At 38.0% G+C, this 19643-nt stretch overlaps 1 protein-coding gene across 13 annotated transcripts in view; it reads left to right on the forward strand.

The window, feature by feature from the left end:
• The window catches only part of TJP1 (tight junction protein 1), a 159650-nt gene that overhangs the window by 130489 nt on the left and 9518 nt on the right, over nt 1-19643 (forward strand). For 10 of the 13 annotated variants that reach the window (XM_048956397.1, XM_048956401.1, XM_048956402.1 and 7 more), the window contains 15 exons: nt 1109-1245; nt 3820-3925; nt 4593-4743; nt 5235-5343; nt 6004-6223; nt 6624-6808; nt 6940-7035; nt 7467-7549; nt 8441-8651; nt 9615-9715; nt 10858-11211; nt 11612-11863; nt 12693-13598; nt 13944-14038; nt 14534-14758. In XM_048956397.1, coding sequence (XP_048812354.1) covers nt 1109-1245; nt 3820-3925; nt 4593-4743; nt 5235-5343; nt 6004-6223; nt 6624-6808; nt 6940-7035; nt 7467-7549; nt 8441-8651; nt 9615-9715; nt 10858-11211; nt 11612-11863; nt 12693-13598; nt 13944-14038; nt 14534-14758 — 3231 coding nt within the window. The remainder of the gene's footprint in view (nt 1-1108; nt 1246-3819; nt 3926-4592; nt 4744-5234; nt 5344-6003; nt 6224-6623; nt 6809-6939; nt 7036-7466; nt 7550-8440; nt 8652-9614; nt 9716-10857; nt 11212-11611; nt 11864-12692; nt 13599-13943; nt 14039-14533; nt 14759-19643) is intronic. The other 3 variants (XM_048956403.1, XM_048956408.1, XM_048956406.1) reach the window with 1 other exon arrangement.

A 19643-nucleotide genomic window follows, 5' to 3' on the forward strand; every position in this document is an offset into this window, starting at 1 on the left:
GCCCAGTAGCACCATCTACTGTTAGTAGTGACAGACTTGACTTCTCTCTTCCTGTCAGACAGGAGGTATGATGTCCTCTAGTAAGTTGTTGCTAGTTGGTGGCAGTGTCCTCTCAGATACTACTTATGCTTGCTTACACATCAACTCTCACTAATTCAGTAGATGCGTAGGGTGTATTTACTCTGGAATTAAGACCATTCTTTTCAGTTTTTCCAACTGCTGATTAATACTCTGCTTTTACCCTGTTAAATTATTTCACTTCCAACAGCTGATGGTGTAACAGTTGGTACATGCTGCAGCTGCAGTGTTCTGTTTAGTTTTGTTATGGCCCAGCTGGTAGCAAAGTAACCTCTCTATAACAACATACTACAATACCTGATCTTTTGAGCTAAAGGAATAGAAATTACCTTACTTGAGATTTAGATATTCCCTTCATTTAAGGAATGAAAAATTTTTCTCTTTATGCTATTAGTGTATGTGGGAAATGCATAAGAGGCCTGTTGTCTTTTTTCTAAAATATGACAGATGACTTAGTGTATGAGAAGCACTTCTTTTGCTTGCAAGTATGATAGATATGTAATAGCCCCATCTATGTGAGAAGTCAGAGGTAAGTTTGTGTACTGTTTTTTTTTCTCTGCAAGGCTCTACCAAGAGCCAGAACAGCAGCACCTGTATTCCAGGGGAGCTGCCACATGAAGAAGCAGATAGATTAGTGTGAAACCTGGGGTGAAGTCTGAAAATCCATGACCTTTGCAGGGAGAGGAAAAAAAGGATTATAATTGGTCTTCTCCCCATCTTTCCTTTGTTTCTTATGTTCTTCTACAGCCCGTTTGTACAACTTGCGTGCCTGAAGCAGGATGCAGTAAAGACAGTAGTCTGTTTTACCATGTCACTCCTTTTTCAAAACAACCTTATGTAGACACTTACTATTTTGTTGACATAAGGTTAAGGACAAAAGGCTCAGATTTTGAAATGGTAAAAATACCAACACCATAATAGCCATAAGAGTAGGAGAGCAAAATGTTGTAATTGGTAATTACTTATCCTAGCAGTTCAAGGTCAGAGAAATAATTCTGTATGCAGAGTGAAATCTCTTTTTCTAATATAGTCTTCGAAGCAGAGAAGATGAAAGAGTAACTAAACCAGGAGCCGTCTCTACACCTGTAAAGAATGCAGATGATATTTCTAAAACTATGGAAGAGGTGGCAGTTGAAAGAACCGAAAAACAAACACCACCACTCCCAGGTAAAAATGTTAAATGTCTTAATTCAGCATGTTGCTGAGAATGGATGATCAGCAGAGATTTTCTTGCTCTTATATAGCTGTGAAATAATTATTGAAGTCTTAAAACAGAACAAGTTCTAACTATTACTTAGGCCTGTTTATATTTCAGAGTTTTGGTCATGGAAACCTCAATTGAGGGATCTGCTCACTCTGTGGGCTCAAACTTCAGTGCTTAAAGCTATAACTGGATGTTTTAGTCACAGATGTTTTTTGTCATTTTCTCTAGAAGAAGGTTACAATAGATCTCTGTCAAGCAATAGTCTGGTTCTTCTAGGTTATTATTAGCAGAGTACATTTGATTAATGGTGAAGGTAAGCTCTTTCAAAACTACTATTCCCAAACAAAACTTAGAACACCTTGAAATGTGTTCTTCCTGTAGCATTCAACTATAGTCATGGACTAATTTAGGCAGAGCTGCCCCTTGAAAGGCTGTAGAATGAGAAAAAGCACATTCGAGCATGAAAATCTTTGACAACTTAAGGGATGAAAAATGAGACTATTGCATGTAGTGTTCAGTTACTCAGTGAAGAATTGAAGGAGTTGTGATATTGATAGGCTCTGAAAGATTTTGAACAGGAATACTGTGGGTTTTCTGATGCATTGGCCTTTAACAAGACTGCAATCAGTGATAGTCCTTTGCAGTAGTGTTATTAAAAGGTGCAAGTTATGTCTTTGTTTACCAAGATAGAAAAAGGATACTGTAGCAAGTGAGATTTAAAATATTAGTTCAGTGTTTCTATAACACAATGAAAAATAATTGGCATAATACAGAATCAGTCAGGATAGGACTGCAAGGATGTTTCTCATTTGAAAGTAACATTATTGGTTTGAGGGACTGCCAAATGCATAATAAGCACTGTGAGGTTGTCATTTTGGTTAGTGGGGAAAAAGAAGTGTGCTATTCCTGGATGAGTGGGGAATGACACATGGAGAAAATCAATTTGTATGGGAGGTGGTGGCTGAAAAAGTCATAGGCCAGTACATGAAGATAATACATACTTTTTCTGCAGATAAAATTAACTTTGTTATAATGTATGGTCTGAAATAAAAAGGTGTAATAAAGGGCCTGATTCTCTAGTAGCCTCAGAGAAAGCTCTAGAGATATGAGGAGGCTCTTTGAAAGACTATAACAAAAATTCGATCAGAAAAGTAAGTTGGTGGGTTCTGTGACTGCTTCTTAGACTTAAGGGCAAGAAGTCTGTCATGACTGAGTCAAGGAGGGAACAGAAGGTGAGTATTTCTTGAGAGCAGTCATTAAGGCTTAGGTCACTAAAGACTTAAAGAAAAAATGCTATGCTATTGTACGGTAAAGAAAAAAAAAATTGCAGTAGAAGAAGTATATTATCAAATTATCTGAAATTCTCTATTTCGAGCTGGTCTACTTGGTGATTTGAAAAGAAGGTGATTTGATAGCTAGATTAAGCAGAAAGGAGCATTAGCCTAGTTTCAAGATAGTGTAGTTGGAAGTTGGCTTCTTTCAAGTGCATCAAGATAATGCTTTAAATACAAATTCTTGTAACATGTGCAACCATATAGCAGATAATAGACAGTAATAATGTCCACTGCTGGAGGATGATTGCAGTGTTATTTTCCTCTCAGTAGTTTCAGAGTATCCATGCAGCAGAGTCATGAGTATTTATCTTTAAGAGCAACTGCACCACAGTACGCATTGGAATTTGCTGTCCTCGAGTTGTGCACCAGTAGTTCCAGTGTTTGAAGTACTTTTGTTTCATAAATCAAAGAATTCTTTAATGGGGGAAATCACAGAATTGCAGGGGCTGGAAGGGACCTCAAGAGATAGAGCCCAACCCGCCCTGCTAAAGCAGATACCCTACAGTAGGTCACAGAGGTAGGTGTCCAGACAGGTCTTCAATACCTTCATGGAAGAAGACTCCTCAACCCCTCTGGACAACCTGTTCTATTGTACTCACGGAGAAGTTCTTCCACATATTTGTATGCAACTTCTCCTTTTCCTATCACCACTGAGAAGAGCCTGACCTCACCCATTTGCCTCTCATCTGCCTTTAGATATAAACATTTATCAGATCCCCCTTCAGCTGTCTTTTCCTCAGGCTGAACACACCTCCCTCAACAGACCTTGAGGAAAGGTTACTCAGACTTTCCTCAAATAGGAAATGCTCCAGGTCCTTTACCATCTTTGTGGCTCTCTGCTGGACTCCTTTCAGGAGATCCCTGTCTTTTTTGAGCTGGGGTGCCCAGCACATAGTACTGTTAAATGTGGAAAATTATGTTAGACATATCTAAGTGTGCTCCTCCTCCTGACTTGGAGGAAGGAGTAGGGCTGAAAATGGGCTTGAGACAGCATAAAACCTGTTAGTTCTTGCAATTTTTCGAAGTTGATGAAGCCCTGCTTTGAATGACAAGGTTTCTTGTTGCAATTTCCCAATGTTAAGTTTCTAGCATAAAGTGGGTTGGTGGGTAGCGGAAGACTACTGAAGAAGCTCTGAAGTTAAGCTTTATTTTCTCTTCTTTAAATGCCCAAATGGACATTCAATGTCTTCTATATTTTAATAGAACCAAAGCCAGTATATGCACAAGGAGGTCAGCCAGATGTGGATTTACCAGTCAGTCCGTCTGATGGTCCTTTACCCAATTCAACCCATGAAGATGGAATGCTTCGGTAATGTAACCCTGAATTCTATTTGAGTCTTATTGCCTAGGCCTTTAGCAAGACAATATTTCTTCCAAGTTAATGAATACCATTTATAAATGGCCTGGCGTGAGGTCCAGCACGCTGTTTGGATGCCTCTATTCAAAAATAGCGGAATGAGAATTGCAGAAAAATCTTCTACTTTTGTAATTATTGGAGGCCAATTAGAATAATCACAGAAATGTGCAGTCATGGTATGCAAATGAGTCTAATTCAATTGAATCTCCTTCATGGACATCAGTGTACATGAGAGTAGATTCTATTTCAGGTAAGTTCATCTTCCTTGAAGAACCGGAACAAATCTCTGTACTAGCACAGTTCTTCCAAAGGGACAAAATCTTTGGGAAGAAAGTGTCAAAATGCCTCACTTAAAACTCTATATTAACATAAGATAAACTTTGCTATACTAGTAAAGTAAGTTGTTGGCTTTTTTGTTATTTCTAAGTGCTGCAAATGAGTCTGTATCATGGTATAGTTGATAAGCAATTGATGGTAGTCAGTATAATATCCTCTAGTTGAAGCAGCAGGCAAATTTTTGTGTGTCAACAGTCTCAATTACTCAAACACTTTATGTATATAACACACACATGTATACACATATACACAATTCTAAGTGGAATATATTCTTAATCTCTAGGCCAAGCATGAAACTGGTAAAATTCAGAAAAGGAGATAGTGTGGGTCTGCGGCTCGCTGGTGGCAATGATGTTGGCATATTTGTAGCTGGTGTTCTGGAGGACAGCCCTGCGGCAAAAGAAGGATTAGAGGAAGGAGACCAAATTCTCAGGGTATGTTGAATATAATAGCATGAGTGTTCTATCGTACTAAGTGGATTTTATTTCTTTAGTGAATGTTTATTAGATGACTTGGCAGCAGAATTTGCTTTTACTGTTGCTGGGAAAGTTTCTAAGTCTCATGTTCAATCTCTGAGACTAAACTCAGTTCAAAGAAAATGCCTCTAATTATTGAGACCCACTAGATCCTCAAGTAGGCTTCTGTGTATTACAGTTAATATTACTGATGTTTATAGATGTTTATAGTATTGATCTAAAGAAGTGAAAATGAGCAGCTGTCTCGTGTTCCAGAGGTCATAAAACAGGTTCTCAAACAGTAGTATTTCTTAGAGCTGTGTCTTCTTGAGATCCATGTCCTTGGTTTGCATATATATTAAGCTGAGTAAACAACCTCAGCAATAAACTAATTCAGTTTACCTGTTATGTAGCTGCGTGTCTATTAAATGATGTATGCTAAATCAAACTGATTACTTCATTGATGCTAGGTTAATAACGTAGACTTCACAAATATCATCAGAGAAGAAGCTGTCCTTTTTTTGCTTGATCTCCCTAAAGGCGAAGAAGTAACCATTTTGGCACAGAAGAAGAAAGATGGTAAGTATATCAGAGACAGTGTGGTGGATGATTGGAATCAGATTTAAAAAAAAAAAAAAGTTAAGAGAAGGCAAATTGGCTAGCAGGAGATTAGCATCTTACAAAGGCTATTAAAAGTTCTTTTGGCTTTGGAATAGTTTATTTTACTGCTTCAAATGGACTAAAGGTTGATATGGTAGTAATTTTTTTTCTTAAATAAGGATAAAAACCAACAAGGAAACAAAACAAAAACCCCAAAAGCAAAATACAACAGGTTTTTTTTTTTTTTTAAAACCAGCATTTAATGAAATTGTTGGCAATAAATGTTGGGGGGAGGGGGGAAGAAGAGCAGGAGAGAATCAGTTTTATGCTATTCTGTTGAAAATGGGTACTTACCAGTTTCTTTCCCAGTGAGATTCTTTCCTTCCAGGGGAAGTGGATTCAGTTTATACTGAATTCAGTTATAATATGTCAAATCTCTCAGCAGAAGTTGAATTTACGTTTGTAGAGTTCTTTGTAATAGTTCTATAGCTTAAAACAGAAGCTCTGAGTCGTTAAGGTTTTCTTAAGTAATATTTAAAACAAGGAGAATTAAGGGAAGATGAAACACTGCTTTAAGTCCTTTTTGCGAGCACTGCAATTCACTGGGACAAGTATAACAGCAATTTTTTCTTTTTTTAGTTTATCGTCGCATTGTTGAGTCTGATGTAGGGGATTCTTTCTATATCAGAACTCATTTTGAGTATGAAAAGGAATCTCCTTATGGACTGAGCTTCAACAAAGGTGAAGTGTTTCGGGTTGTGGACACTCTATATAATGGCAAACTGGGTTCATGGCTGGCGATTCGAATTGGCAAGAATCATAAGGAGGTTGAAAGAGGTATCATACCTAACAAAAACAGGTACGATCTTACAGTATTTATACTGCTGTTTCAAAGCTACATATTTAATTATGCATCTGTATAACTTGCTGGGTCTGATGGACATCAGTCTGTAGAACTTGTTCATTGGTTGGGAAAAAGTGCCTGTTAAAACAGAAAACAAATTGATGTTGGATAGTTAGTCCGTGATTTTATTTCAACTTCTGTACATCCACAGGAAAAAGAAACAGCTGTAACGTAGAACTTACTTTTGAATGCAAGACTCAAAGCTAGATGAAGCTTTAGAAATCTGAAGTTGACCTGTGTTTTTCATTCTTAAGTTTTCTAAGACAGAAGCAAAGAAAACTTGATTCAGCAGATAGTAGGCAAGAATCAGAAGCTGGCTTCTTTTATAACTTGTTGGGTTTTGCTGTTGTCTTAGAGCTGAACAACTAGCTAGTGTGCAGTACACGCTTCCAAAAACAGCAGGAGGAGATCGAGCGGATTTCTGGAGATTCCGAGGTTTGCGTAGCTCAAAAAGAAATCTCCGAAAAAGTAGAGAAGATCTTTCTGCTCAGCCTGTTCAGACAAAGTTCCCTGCCTATGAAAGAGTTGTTCTTCGGGAAGGTATGGTTTTATTCTTAAATATTTACTGTAGCAGGCTAGCAAGTTGTGGAGTTCGCTTTGTATTCCTCTGTGTATTTCAAAGTATGTTGCATTTGTTTTAAGCAATCTGTTTTTTTTCCTTCTTAATCTAGCTGGGTTTCTCAGACCTGTGACCATTTTTGGTCCAATAGCTGATGTTGCACGGGAGAAACTAGCCAGAGAAGAACCAGATATCTTTCAAATTGCAAGTAAGTGTGAGAGAGAGTTTTCATGCAGCTATGAAATTGCCAAATTTCTTTTGCTAGTTTGTTCCTCTGTTGTTAAACACATTAATAACTGAAGTAATAAAATGTTAACAATATTAAGTAACAGACGTTATATAAAGCTTTCTCACTGGTTAATTGATGATGATTCTCTGTAGGCAAAAGTAATGTTTGTTCTATTTGTGGCCTTCTCAAATTTTAATTCAGTACATTATTTAACTCCTAAGTGCTTCTGTAAAGGTGTTGGGATTTTTGTGGCCCAATGGGTGGGTAGCTGTTTCTTGTATTTTAAAGCTAGAGGAGTGTTCTCAACCTGAATTTATGCTGAGTGATAAAATAGTTCAGTCTGTTTTAGTATGGAAATGCAGAGTATGTTGTAGACTTACAAGAGATTTTTACTGTGTCCTCTTTACCAGAAAGTGAACCAAGAGATGCTGGTACTGACCAACGTAGTTCTGGCATTATTCGTCTTCATACGATAAAACAGATAATTGATAGAGTAAGTCTTTTTACTGCCACTGTATGTCTAAGCCAAGAGGAAAACTGGTTCATTAAATAAAATGTTGATGTTTTAAAGATACAAGTACAACCAAAGCTTTCTCATCTTCTGTTGATTAACGTGAAAAATAAATTCCATCTTCATAACTGCAATCTAAAAGGCGTTCTAGGCTTTATTCCAAGAGTGTCGTTCCCTCTCCTTCGCACCTGTTCTAAGTTTCATCCTGTTTTGCTTACAGCCACAGCATGTCCCCTACCCCTCCTGATTATAAATAAATAATCTCAGAATTTTCTGCAGAAGGTAGAGGGAAGAGTCTTTCATTCTTGGTTCCTTAATATCATGAGAATCTTAGCACATAATTTGAGGCTGCACTTCTCCCCTATTAGTTTATAACTTAAAAACCAGCTGTAAACCTTTCTGATTGCTAAACAGGAACTGTTTCAGCAGCGGAGTGGGGTTACTGTGTTCCGTGTACTTGATATGAATCTTGCAGTGGTTGAAAACTGTTGAAGTTCTTGGATGCAGAGATTTTTTTTGAAGGGGAAAGTGGGTGGTGGTCTTATGTTTGACTCCCTCCTTTTTTCATAGTCAGAAATCTTTGCATGTTTTTTAGTTCAGTGCTTTTTTGTAGATTCTGCTTATTTCAGGGAGGTAAGGTTTTTTTCGTAGGGAGCTGAATATTAAAAATTAAAGTAATTGTAGAACTAACTGCATAACTGAAAGGTGTGCCTATGCAGCCTGGTACTTGAGGTGGTCTGGTTATTCAAACAGAAAGTAATTTAAGTTAGTCCTTTGTATTAATAAACTCTGTAAAAGTAATATAAATAAACTTGTAGAAAAAAAATCTTACTGAGTGCTTCACTTCCTTCTCTCTGCTCTTTATCATAATAGGACAAACACGCTTTATTAGATGTCACTCCTAATGCAGTGGACCGTCTGAATTATGCACAGTGGTATCCTATTGTAGTGTTTCTGAACCCTGATTCTAAGCAGGGTGTGAAGACTATGAGAATGAGGCTGTGCCCAGAATCACGAAAAAGTGCCAGGAAGCTGTACGAAAGAGCTCACAAGCTACGCAAAAATAATCACCACCTCTTTACAAGTAAGCAATTAAAAAGCAATGCTAATTAATCCATGATAATTTAGAGAGAAGTGTGATGAGTAACTTGTCCCCAGACTTCAGCAGGTTTTTTTTTTTACATAGTAGTACAAAAATTGCTACCTACACCTTGCTCTTAATGCTGGGTGACTGGATGTCATTTTTTCTTGAAATTAAGCCAATTTTGAGAATTACAGTACGCAGTGATTAGTAACTTATTAATGCACTAGCATTGCAATTAATAGTGGACATAATTGTACTTTATATGTTTAGTTTGTATATTCATGGTTTTTCATCTGTTTCTTTTTCCTCTGGCTTTTTTCTCTTGCTTCTCTTCCTTTAGAGGAGTACAGATGCATCTTTTAGCTTGTTTTCCATTAGCTGTTTATCAGGCTCTCCTTTTCTTCCATGGCATTTTTTCCTTCTCTTACTATGACCTGATGCCTATCTTCTGGTTGCTTGCCTTATTCTTCTATCCTAGTTCACACAGGCTTGCTTATGACTCCAAGAGTGGGAAGCTGACAGAGCAAATGCGCGTGCTTCTACAAATACAGTCAAATAGTTGTGAACTTGTTGAGGCTTCCCTATTCAAATACAAACAGTTCCTTGGTGTGTGAATTGTTTATGCCCATAACTGAACAAATGTGAAGTTATTTGAAACATCAAAATGATATTACAAAAGAAATCTGGTGGCATGGCAAGATGACCATCAGTTATAATCAGGCATGGAATAAATAGGAGGAGGACATTAAAAAAAAAACAAACAAAAAAAAAAAAACAACCTTCTTAGTCTGACTAAACTAAAGCTTTGCTTTACTTTTAACTCTTTGCACATCAGGCTTTAGGGTTGCTTTGAATATTGATATTTAATTTACTACTTACAACTTTGATTTTAGTACTGGTGGTACAGATTATTCTCAAAAATCTACAGGATTTGAAAGTCAAACTAACTTGCTGTACTTCTAGCTACCATTAACTTGAATTCCATGAACGAAGGATGGTATGGAGCTCTAAAAGAAGCAATTCAGCAACAACAGAACCAACTGGTGTGGGTTTCTGAAGGAAAGGTAAGAAATAATTGTATGGTTAGTTGAGAGATGAAGTGATGTAACTATCAGTTTATTAAGTTACTGATGTTGCAATTGTGAGTATATGCTTCTGGAATGGAATCTGTTTTCCTTTTTTCCTCATGATTTTAATGATCATTTGAAGATGTAAAATAGTAATGCTTCGTGACTGTATGAACTACTTTAAACTGATTTGTTGTATTAGTGCAGTTGCTCTGTTAATGAGGGCTGTGTGCTTGTCCTTGTGCATGTAGCAGCGCAGTAACAGTGAGAGCATTTGCCTGTTGACACCTTTTGCTGAAGGATATATTGCTTTGCATGAAAAAGCAGCCAGTACCCACAGAAGCTTCAAACATCAACATGCTCTGCTGCATCTGTACTAGAGGCTGGGATTATCCTTGGAATTACTGGGGGCTTTTTTTATATTAAAAGCAAGCAATATTTTCACATTCTTTCTGATTTTTTGCCTTCTCTCAATTTTGAGAACACAAATACAAAATATGAAAGTTAGAATCCTTTTCCCCACTACAACTCCAGTTGTCTTCTGAAGCAATGTGTTTTACTATGTACGTTAGATGCATTCTATTGAGGAACTAATTTCAAGAGGAATACCAACTTCAAGTAAGCCAACAGTGAATGTATTATCATTACACTTTTCTTAATATTTGGGCTGTTTAATTTTGCTCGCACAGAACTCATTTCACCTTAGATCAACCTCTAAGCTAGTGATTCCAGTATGAAGACAGTGCTTTAACTATAGCTTTTCACGTCCAACAGTGTAATTTCAGTGGATGCTATGTACTGTCCCATTCCTTGCAGTGGCAGCCATCTACCTTAGTACACTGATATAAAGAGCTAGACCGCAGAGAAGGTTCTTAGATATAAGATTAACATTTCCAATTGAATCCTGCTGTGATATTCAGAATTGTAGAATTCTAACTGCTGCTGTGCTGCTGGATATTGAGCACTACTAACATCTAAAAATACTGGACTTTCTGTTGTGGATCAGAGCAAGATAGGTGTTACATTACGTTTAGTCACTTCTTCACTAAAAATATGTATTAGCTTTACATTTCAAGAAGAAAAGCATACTTTGAAAGATATTTCAGTAAGTATGTACTCTTTTCTTTTGTTTGATGCAGGCAGATGGTGCTACAAGTGATGACCTTGATTTACATGATGACCGCCTTTCTTACCTCTCGGCTCCCGGTAGTGAATATTCGATGTACAGTACAGACAGCAGGCATACATCTGACTATGAAGACACAGATACAGAAGGTGGTGCTTATACTGATCAAGAGCTGGATGAGACTCTGAACGATGAGGTTGGAACTCCTCCTGAATCTGCTATTACACGTTCTTCTGAACCCGTTAGAGAGGATTCTTCTGGAATGCATCATGAAACTCAAACTTACACCAGTTATGCATCTCAAGCTCAGCCACAGCCAAATCTTAGAATAGATTCTTCAGGATTTAAAACAACTGCTTCTCAGCCGGTAAGGAAATATTTTACAAACTGACCACTGTGCATTTAGTTCAAGTAGCAATTTCTCTTGAACAAGAAATCTATCTTTGTAGTCTACTTACAAGTGTTACATGCGTACAAGAAAATTGTGAAAAGCAGTAATGTGTTGCAGTGAGTTGAAGAATCAGCTTGCACTACCCATGTTAGTGTTAGATAGGAGGATTAAAGTACCACTCTACTTTGATTAATGTTTTTATTTTTTTTCTACGTTTTCAATATAATTTCTGAAGTGGTAGTGCATGATACTTTCTGTACATTTCATTCTGCATGTAGCTGAGTTGATCAAAGCATCAATTTTAAGTTACTTTAAATCAAAAAGTCATACAATGATTCGATAGCAGTGTATTTAAAATATTTTAAACACTTCACAGAAAGCAGAAGCATCACCTGCAGTCCCTTACCTTTCCCCGTCGCCTGAATCAAACCCTGCAACCTCATCAACCTCTGCAGTAAATGCTAATGTAAACCTAACTAATGTCAGACTAGAGGAGCCTACTGCTGCTCCTTACAACTCTTATCAACCACAAGCGGGCCCCTTAAGAACATCAAGTACTGAGGGAGCTCATGTAGTGCTAAGAGATCAAGAGCCATCATCCTTACCGCCGCATATAGATCCAGCAAAGGTACCTGTGCTGCACTGTTGCGCTGATTTCCTGCTATACATCAAGCTAGCACATGATTATATTTTTCTTTTTCCATTATTTGGAGAATTCTTCTGTTTTTTTTTTTTTTTTCCCCCTCTAGGAGATCATGCAGGTTACAAAACACAGTGCATCTAAATTGCTGAGCATCACCTAACATTTTGTGTGCATGGCTTCAAACTATATATACTTTCCACTTATCAAAAAGATGACATTTTATATAAAGGCTGCATTCTGTATTTTGATTTTATTTTACATGTGACCTTTTCAGCTTGTCAGTGCTCTGCTATTTGTTAATGAAAAATCTATTCTTTCATTTTGTTGATGAAAAGTCTGTTCTTTCTCTAAAATGACAGAAGACTTTTTTATATATTTACCTGTTGATTGTGAAGATAAATCTGATTTATTTGGTAATTTTAAATGCTTCCCCTGAATGTTTAAAATAAATTTATTACAAATCTCTTTACTTTCCAAACAAACCTGTCTCACCCTCCCCCTCATTAAAATAAATAAATAAATAATAAAAAAAAAAAAGCAGAGGGGAAGCAACATGCCACCACCAACAGAAGTCAAATGAGAAGTTGTTACCTTTGGCTTGCAGTTTTAATCTGTGTGTATGTCTTTGCTCAAATGTGTAACTGCAATGAATCTTTGAATCATCAAGTTCAGCTTCCTGTGATTGCGGACAACTGCATTAAATTACTATCCTTCTAAACAAAATTAAAGCCAATATGAAAAGTTAATTTTGAATAAAACTTTCCTCTGGTTACTCTTCATTTTGAATAAATTGGAACACCTCTCTATTTAACAGGTATACAGAAAGGATCCATATATTAATGAAGAAGCATCCAGACAAAGCTATGTCTTGAAACAGCCAGCTGTTAATCACCCAGCACAGAGACAGGAAAGAGACCCAAATCTGATCTATGAATCTCAGACTCAATATGCAGAAAAACAGCCAAGTAGGGAGTATGAACAGTCAACATACAGGTATGATTCTACAAACTATGTAGATCAATTTTCCCGTGGGTATGACCCTCGACTACATTATGAAGATCGAGTGCCTCCCTATGAGGAGCACTGGTCGTATTACGATGAAAAACAGCCCTACAGTCAACCAAGAACAGCTTATGAAAGCCAGCCTCCTAGAGATCTTGACTCCAGACAAAATACCGAAGAGAGCACAGAACGCAGCTATTACCCAGCACAACCCCGATTTGAGGAACCTCCTCCGATGAGCTACGATGGCAGACCTCGCTATGAGCATGCACCCAAGAACTTCAGCTTACCACAAGTGCGGTATGAAGATCAGCATCCTGTTGGCTATGACACACATGCACATGGTAGATATAAACAAGAAGCTCAGCCATACCAGTCAGCCATATCTCGATCTCCTGAACCCAAGCAGTACTTTGATCCACATATGAGGGGCTATGAGCAAGGCCCTCCTCAAGCTTACAATGCAAAAGCTGGACAGTTTGAGCCTTCTCATAGCACTTCAAGTGTTTCTCTTCCTCCTCCTGCTTCTTCACAAACAAAACCAGAAGTTTTGCCTTCCAACAGTAAGCCACTGCCTACACCTCCATCTCTAGCAGAGGAAGAGGAGGATCCAGCCATGAAACCGCAGTCTGTGCGAAGTAGAGTTAAGATATTTGAACGAAGAAGATCACCATCTCTGGAAAAAATTAAGGACCCCAGTGACACATCAGCTGTCAAAGTAAGGCATTTAAGTTTTGCATGTTTTTAATTTTTTTTCAAATTCTTGTTTCACTGATGAGATTGAATTGCTGGTAAGAAAATACTGTCTTGGAGAGAGAACTCTGTTAGTGGAGCAGACTCCTAGTAACCTAAGTTTAGTTTGTTTTAAAAGCTGAAGTTGAAAACTAAAATGGAAATCGCACTGTTGAAGACTGCCTCTTTCATTTTTACTGGTTTTTCATGCTGTTTTTTTCATGCTGTTTTATTCTGAAGGAATAAGAAAGGGAGGGCTGTGTTAGTTTTCTTACTCTAACATGCTGCCTCTTTACAGATGTTAGAAAATGTGCTGTGCTTCTCTTTGCAGCCTCCAGAACTAGCACCAAAGCCTACGCTCCCAGCCGTGAGTGGCCCAAAAACAACTTCTCAAAGCCAGTATGAACATGACAAAACAACTTACAGGTAGATGCACAACTGATAATCAAACTTAGCTTTCAATACAAGATTAGTGTTCAGACAGTACATTGTAGTGGTTCAAACTGGAAGCTGCAGAGTGGAGAGCGGGTTGTCAGTGTAATTTATGTCAGTAGTAAGTCGAGAAGTAAAGCCAGTTGACACAGATGTGATTGCTGAGAAGGAAACGGATGCAAAATGATTTTTGGGGCTTTTTTAAGGAAGTAATTTTTAATGAGGATAAAGGTAAGATGGAGATATGGGTATATTTGGGACAATTTAGAAGTGAAGCATAAGTGAAAAGGAGAGATGGAATAATAATTTTCTTCGTGCTATGTCAGAGCTGTTGCATCTCAAGACCGCGTAGATTAGAGGTAGTGCATGCAGTTATGAAAATGATTTTAGTTGGTTTATTACTAGTTAGGTTAGGAAGAAGCAGAATTTAATTCTTGTAATTATCCTTGTTAAAACCGTGCAAGGCAATTGTGTATTATTCTTGGTTAGGGCCCCAGAACCACAGAGACCTCAAGTGAAGCCACCTGAAGATATTGTTCGTTCAAATCATTATGATCCTGAAGAAGATGAAGAGTATTACAGAAAGCAGCTCTCATACTTTGATCGCAGGAATTTTGAGAATAAGCCTTCTGCACAGGTTCCTGCCAGCCATCACTCTGACTCCACTAAACCAATACATTCACAAAATCAGCTGAATTTCTCCAATTATTCTAAGTAAGTGTTGTGGTTTTATTTATTTTTTTATTTTCTTTAATTTGAAAAAAGGAAGGGGAGAGGTGTGTAGAGCTAAGAAGGAAATTCTTTATCTGCAAATAGAGTTTCAAGAGTTCATGGTACCTAACTGATCTTTTATGGTGATAAAGTTCATTTCTCTGTATAGATAAGGTGTCAGTCTGCATGTTCTTTTTGTAAATGACATGATTAGTTTTTAGTAGGACTTCAAATGCACTACTTCTCTTGCTTACCACTTTAGTTCTTAAATACTGTTCAAAGCAGTGGTTTTAGTTTATTGCAAGCTTTTATTCTTCAGATCCGCTTGTACACGTCAGCTGTGTTTGACATTAGGAAAGTGAGCCTTTTGGGAATTTTGTTGATGCCAGAATTTAATCTGTTGATGGAAACATCTGCTTCCTTTATTGTTCTACTTCCTTGACTTGGAACATTTTGATACAGTATTGTGTGAAAGTTCATAGTACAAATTTAGCTCAGGCAGAGGACTGGTTGTCTTGGAGAGTATTTAAACAGGTTTTATACTTTCTACAGTTTTATTTAAATCTTCAAAATTTATTTAAATTCAAACTATAATAATGTCTTTGTAGCTGTCCATGTGGGAAGCTATCTTGGCTTTGATTAATGAAGGCTTCAAGTCAGGTGACTTTTGAAGGCTTTGATTGTGCTCCTACTTGAAATCTGTATTATTAATATTCAGATCTAGCAGAAAGACAGGTAATCCTAGTGTAAATGAGGTCTTTATAGTAAAATAATAAATTAGCTTGCTAATTAATACTCTTCATTTTATATTGTGACTATGTGTTCAAGCTGTGTTGTGTACTTGATACACTGTGTTCTAGTGCTTGTCTTAAAGGATTGGATTTGGGGCTCCTAAATCCTGTATCTGTAAGATTGCCTAGAATGTTTTTCTCTGGGAACTGAAAACTTGGGAATCTTTCCAAAGATCTTGGTAGGTTTTAAAGGAATTGCTAGTTTTATTGTAATCAAAAGTTTTTATAAGTTTGCAGACAACACCAAGTTGGGAGGGAGTGTTGATCTGCCTGAGGGGAAAAGGGCACTACAGAGGGACCTGGATAGGCTGGATTGATGGGCCAAAGCAAACTGTGTGAGTTTCATTAGGGTCAAGTGTCAGGTCCTGCATTTTAGTCACAACCCCAGACAACCCTACAAGCTTGGGGAGGAGTGGCTGGAAAGCTGCCTGATGGAAAGGGACCTTGGTGAACTGATGGACAGTTGGCTGAATATGAGGCAGCAGTGTGCCCAGGTGGCCAAGAGGGCCAATGGCATCCTGGCTTGTATCAGGGATGCTGTGGTGAGCAGGACTAGGGAAGTCACCCTGCCCCTGTACTCGGCACTGGTGAGGCCTCACCTCAAGTACCGTGTTCAGTTTTGGGCGCCTCAGTGCACAGAGGACATTGAGGTGCTGGAGCAGGTCCAAAGAAGGGCAACAAGGCTTGTGAAAGGCTTGGAGAATGTGTCCTATGAGGAGAGACTGAAGGAACTGGGGCTGTTTAGTCTGGGAAGAGGAGGCTGAGGAGAGACCTTATTGCTCTCTTCCAATATCTGAAAGGTGACTGCAGAGAGAGCAGGGTTGGTCTCTGCTCACTGGTGACAGGTGACAGGATGAGGGGAAATGGCTTCAAGTTTGTGCCAAGGTAAGTTTAGATTGGATATCAGGAAAAGCTTCTTTACAAAAAGGGTTGTGAAGCGCTGGAATAGGCTCCTCAGGGAGGTGGTTGAGTCACCGTCCCTGGATGTGTTTAAAAACCATTTGGATGTGGTGCTCAGGGGCATGATTTAGCAGAGGGTTGTTAGAGATAGGGTAGTATGGTTAGGTTGTGGTTGGACTCGGTGATCTTTAAGGTCTTTTCCAACCTCACTGACTGTGATTCTATGCTTAGGGGTTAATGTATACATTAATCTGTAAGCAGTTCTGATTCTTAGTCAAGCATATTATGCTTCCTCTTTTTTTTTTTTTTTTTTTTTTTTTTTTTTTTTTTTTTTGGTCCTGCATCTTCTGATAGGAAGATGGGAGTATTATTCATGTCTTGATTTCTGACATCATAGGGAGGCCAGAAAGTCTTTGTTGGCCTCACAGTGCTTTGCAGTAGCTCTCAGAATTGTTTTCACCTCTCAAAACAGTTAGCTATAAATAGTCCATTTTGATCTGTAAGCACCTGACTATGTTGCCATAGTAAATGCAACTAATGCTTAGGTGAGAATCCTGTGAGCTCTCAGCAAATAGCTATAAAGATTGTAGAATTCCTTAAACAGAGAATCTGTGCATTTGTTACTCCCTGCATTGGTGTCAAACATGAGAGAGCACGAGCAATAAGCATTAACTGTTAAGTCGTTTGCTGCAGAACAGCTAATTGTTGAGATAAATGGTTCCATACTTCTACTTACCACTCCTGTCTGTCACATTTCTATTTTTTGGCTGCCCAGTTGTAGTCTTTTTTGTGAGTTAGAGATTTGAAGGATTATACTCGGAGAAAAGTAACATCTAAATGCCGCAGAGAAATAAATCGATATTGTTTTTAAGTGTGATACAGCTTCATGTGTCAGGGGACAAAAATGGATAGAATTTTTCTTTTAAGGAAAAATGTAATCCGTAACAGAAATAAGAGGGCATGGGAAAGAAAATGTACCCAGGGCAGTCCTTTACAAATAGACAAAGGATTGAAATATGAATTGGTAGTAAGTGGAAATAAATGAGAAAACTACTCAGCTTGACAGAGTGGCCTCCAGAGGCATAGTACGAAGTGCTTGTTAGAAACACAGAACTACTGCTGGATGGAGAAGGCATTTGTCCTCAGGACTTTTCCCTTTAGCCAGTTTCCCCTTTGGTACCCTGTTGCCTCCTCATTATTCATCTTTTTTTTCTAGTCCGTTTATGTGGTAACTCTGTCAATGAATTCTTCCTAAAACAAACAAACAAAAACACAGGATTAAATTTGAATGGCAGTACAGGAACTCATGGTTATCCCACTGCTAGTTCCTCTGTGATAGAAATAATGTGCAATCCATGCACTGTATTGTGGGTATTGAAGACAGATTTTATTTTCTCATGAGCAGTATCCATGACTTTTTCAGTTTCAAATATGTTAAACATTGAGTTATGTAAAATTCTTTGCTATTAAGTAAATATTGTGAAAGTATATATTTTGTTACATGTGTACAATTGTTTACTCTTCTGATTTTATGCACTTTATGCACAATATATATTGTGCCATTAATAAAGCTGCTTTGTGAGAGTAATTTCTATAAGCATGTTACAGTTTTCAGTAACTGTAGGATAAGGGATACTTTCTCCTACTTCAAGAAAGCAGAACTCATAAGTGGATGCGTTTCTGTGGCTCTGGTTGGAGCAGTTTGAGAGTACTGCCCCTGTGGCTGAGTAGTAGATTTCTTCCTACATTGTTCAATGTGGTGCACTGCAGATCAGTGGTACAGTGTGCCAGATTTTGTCTCTGTGCTGAGATCAATAGGCTGTTGCACACTGGTTCATTCTCATAGTTCATTTCTGGTTCATATCTACTTAGAAATGATGGTTTTGTAACAAACATGAAATAGGAAGCAGCATAGCTTTAATTACAGGAACTTCATTTATACACCCACAAGTTGAAGCAGGAGTTTTGTTGTTCGCTGATTTCGTTACAAGAGAATTCTGAGCAATGTGGTTATGATTTTGGCTGACCTGTAGTCGAGGAGTGTGTAACAAAGTTGTGTTTCATGTCACACGTAACTGCTGAATCAGTTTGTGTTGCACTGCTGGCTCTTACGCTCTCCATCAAAATGTACAGCCCTTCCACTTTTTTCTTCAAATTTCCCATAGGTGTGGAAAGTTGTCACTTTCCTCCCTCTGCTGGATGATAGCCCTCCCTGGGAAGCAGTAATTTCAGGTGGGCAGCTTGCAGAGGAAGGAGCTACTGCCCGCCTGGAGTCAAGACATCAGTGAGCAAATGTGCAGCCGTAACTTCTGCTGTCAGATAAATGGCTTTATGTAAATTCAGTGACAACAGAAGCTTATACAATGTCTCTGAATGATCTTTTTTGCAACATTGGCTAACACTGATGAATTCATACAGATGTTGCTCACTGAGCATCGTGTTCACATGCTCATCAAGCAGACTGCCAAAAGTTGATCAGGTCTTTTCTTTGTTTCATGAGATTGTCCTCCAAAGTAGTAAGCCACTGGCTGTTGAAAATTATTAGTTATCATGAGCATACAGAAAGTGAAGTCATGATGGAAAGCTGTTCTAATCTAGAAATTATTTAACTTGCTTTTAAGTTATATGTTAAAAAGGAGGGAAAGTTGCTGGGACTACCCCAGTCTCTCCTCCAGGATACATAAACAGTTTTTTTTGACATACTGCTGATGGTTGAACGCAATCAGAAGCATCTCCAACTGTGGGCTCTGCTATTTGACAAGCTGTAGAGCCATTGAAATATGTGTTGTGCTGAGGGAATGTTCTTAGGATCTAGGGGTACAAAACCAGAAATGTTCTGTGTTGAGACTGAAGAAAGATGAAAGGAAACTGGCCCATAAACAAGAAAGCCTGTTAGAATTTTAGATTTGGTGTTTGTGTTATCAATATGCCAACTAACTCTTCGTTTATACAGATCTTAACAAATGGCTTTGCACAATCTCATTCTTATTTCCATTATCTGCTGGTTTGAAACGTGACTTCCTAATTCACTGACAAAATCTCATGTTGCTGTAGGGGACTGTTGTACTTATACATTTGGTAAAAGCACTGTCAACATCACTGCTAAAAATAGTCGTATGAGAACTGCAAGGACTAATGTAAAGCATGTAGAAATAATATGCTTAAGATAGAATGACTATTTTTCTTTCATTCTTCTA

Source organism: Lagopus muta, chromosome 10 (genome assembly GCF_023343835.1).
Source record: "Lagopus muta isolate bLagMut1 chromosome 10, bLagMut1 primary, whole genome shotgun sequence".
Classification (NCBI taxonomy): domain Eukaryota; kingdom Metazoa; phylum Chordata; class Aves; order Galliformes; family Phasianidae; genus Lagopus; species Lagopus muta.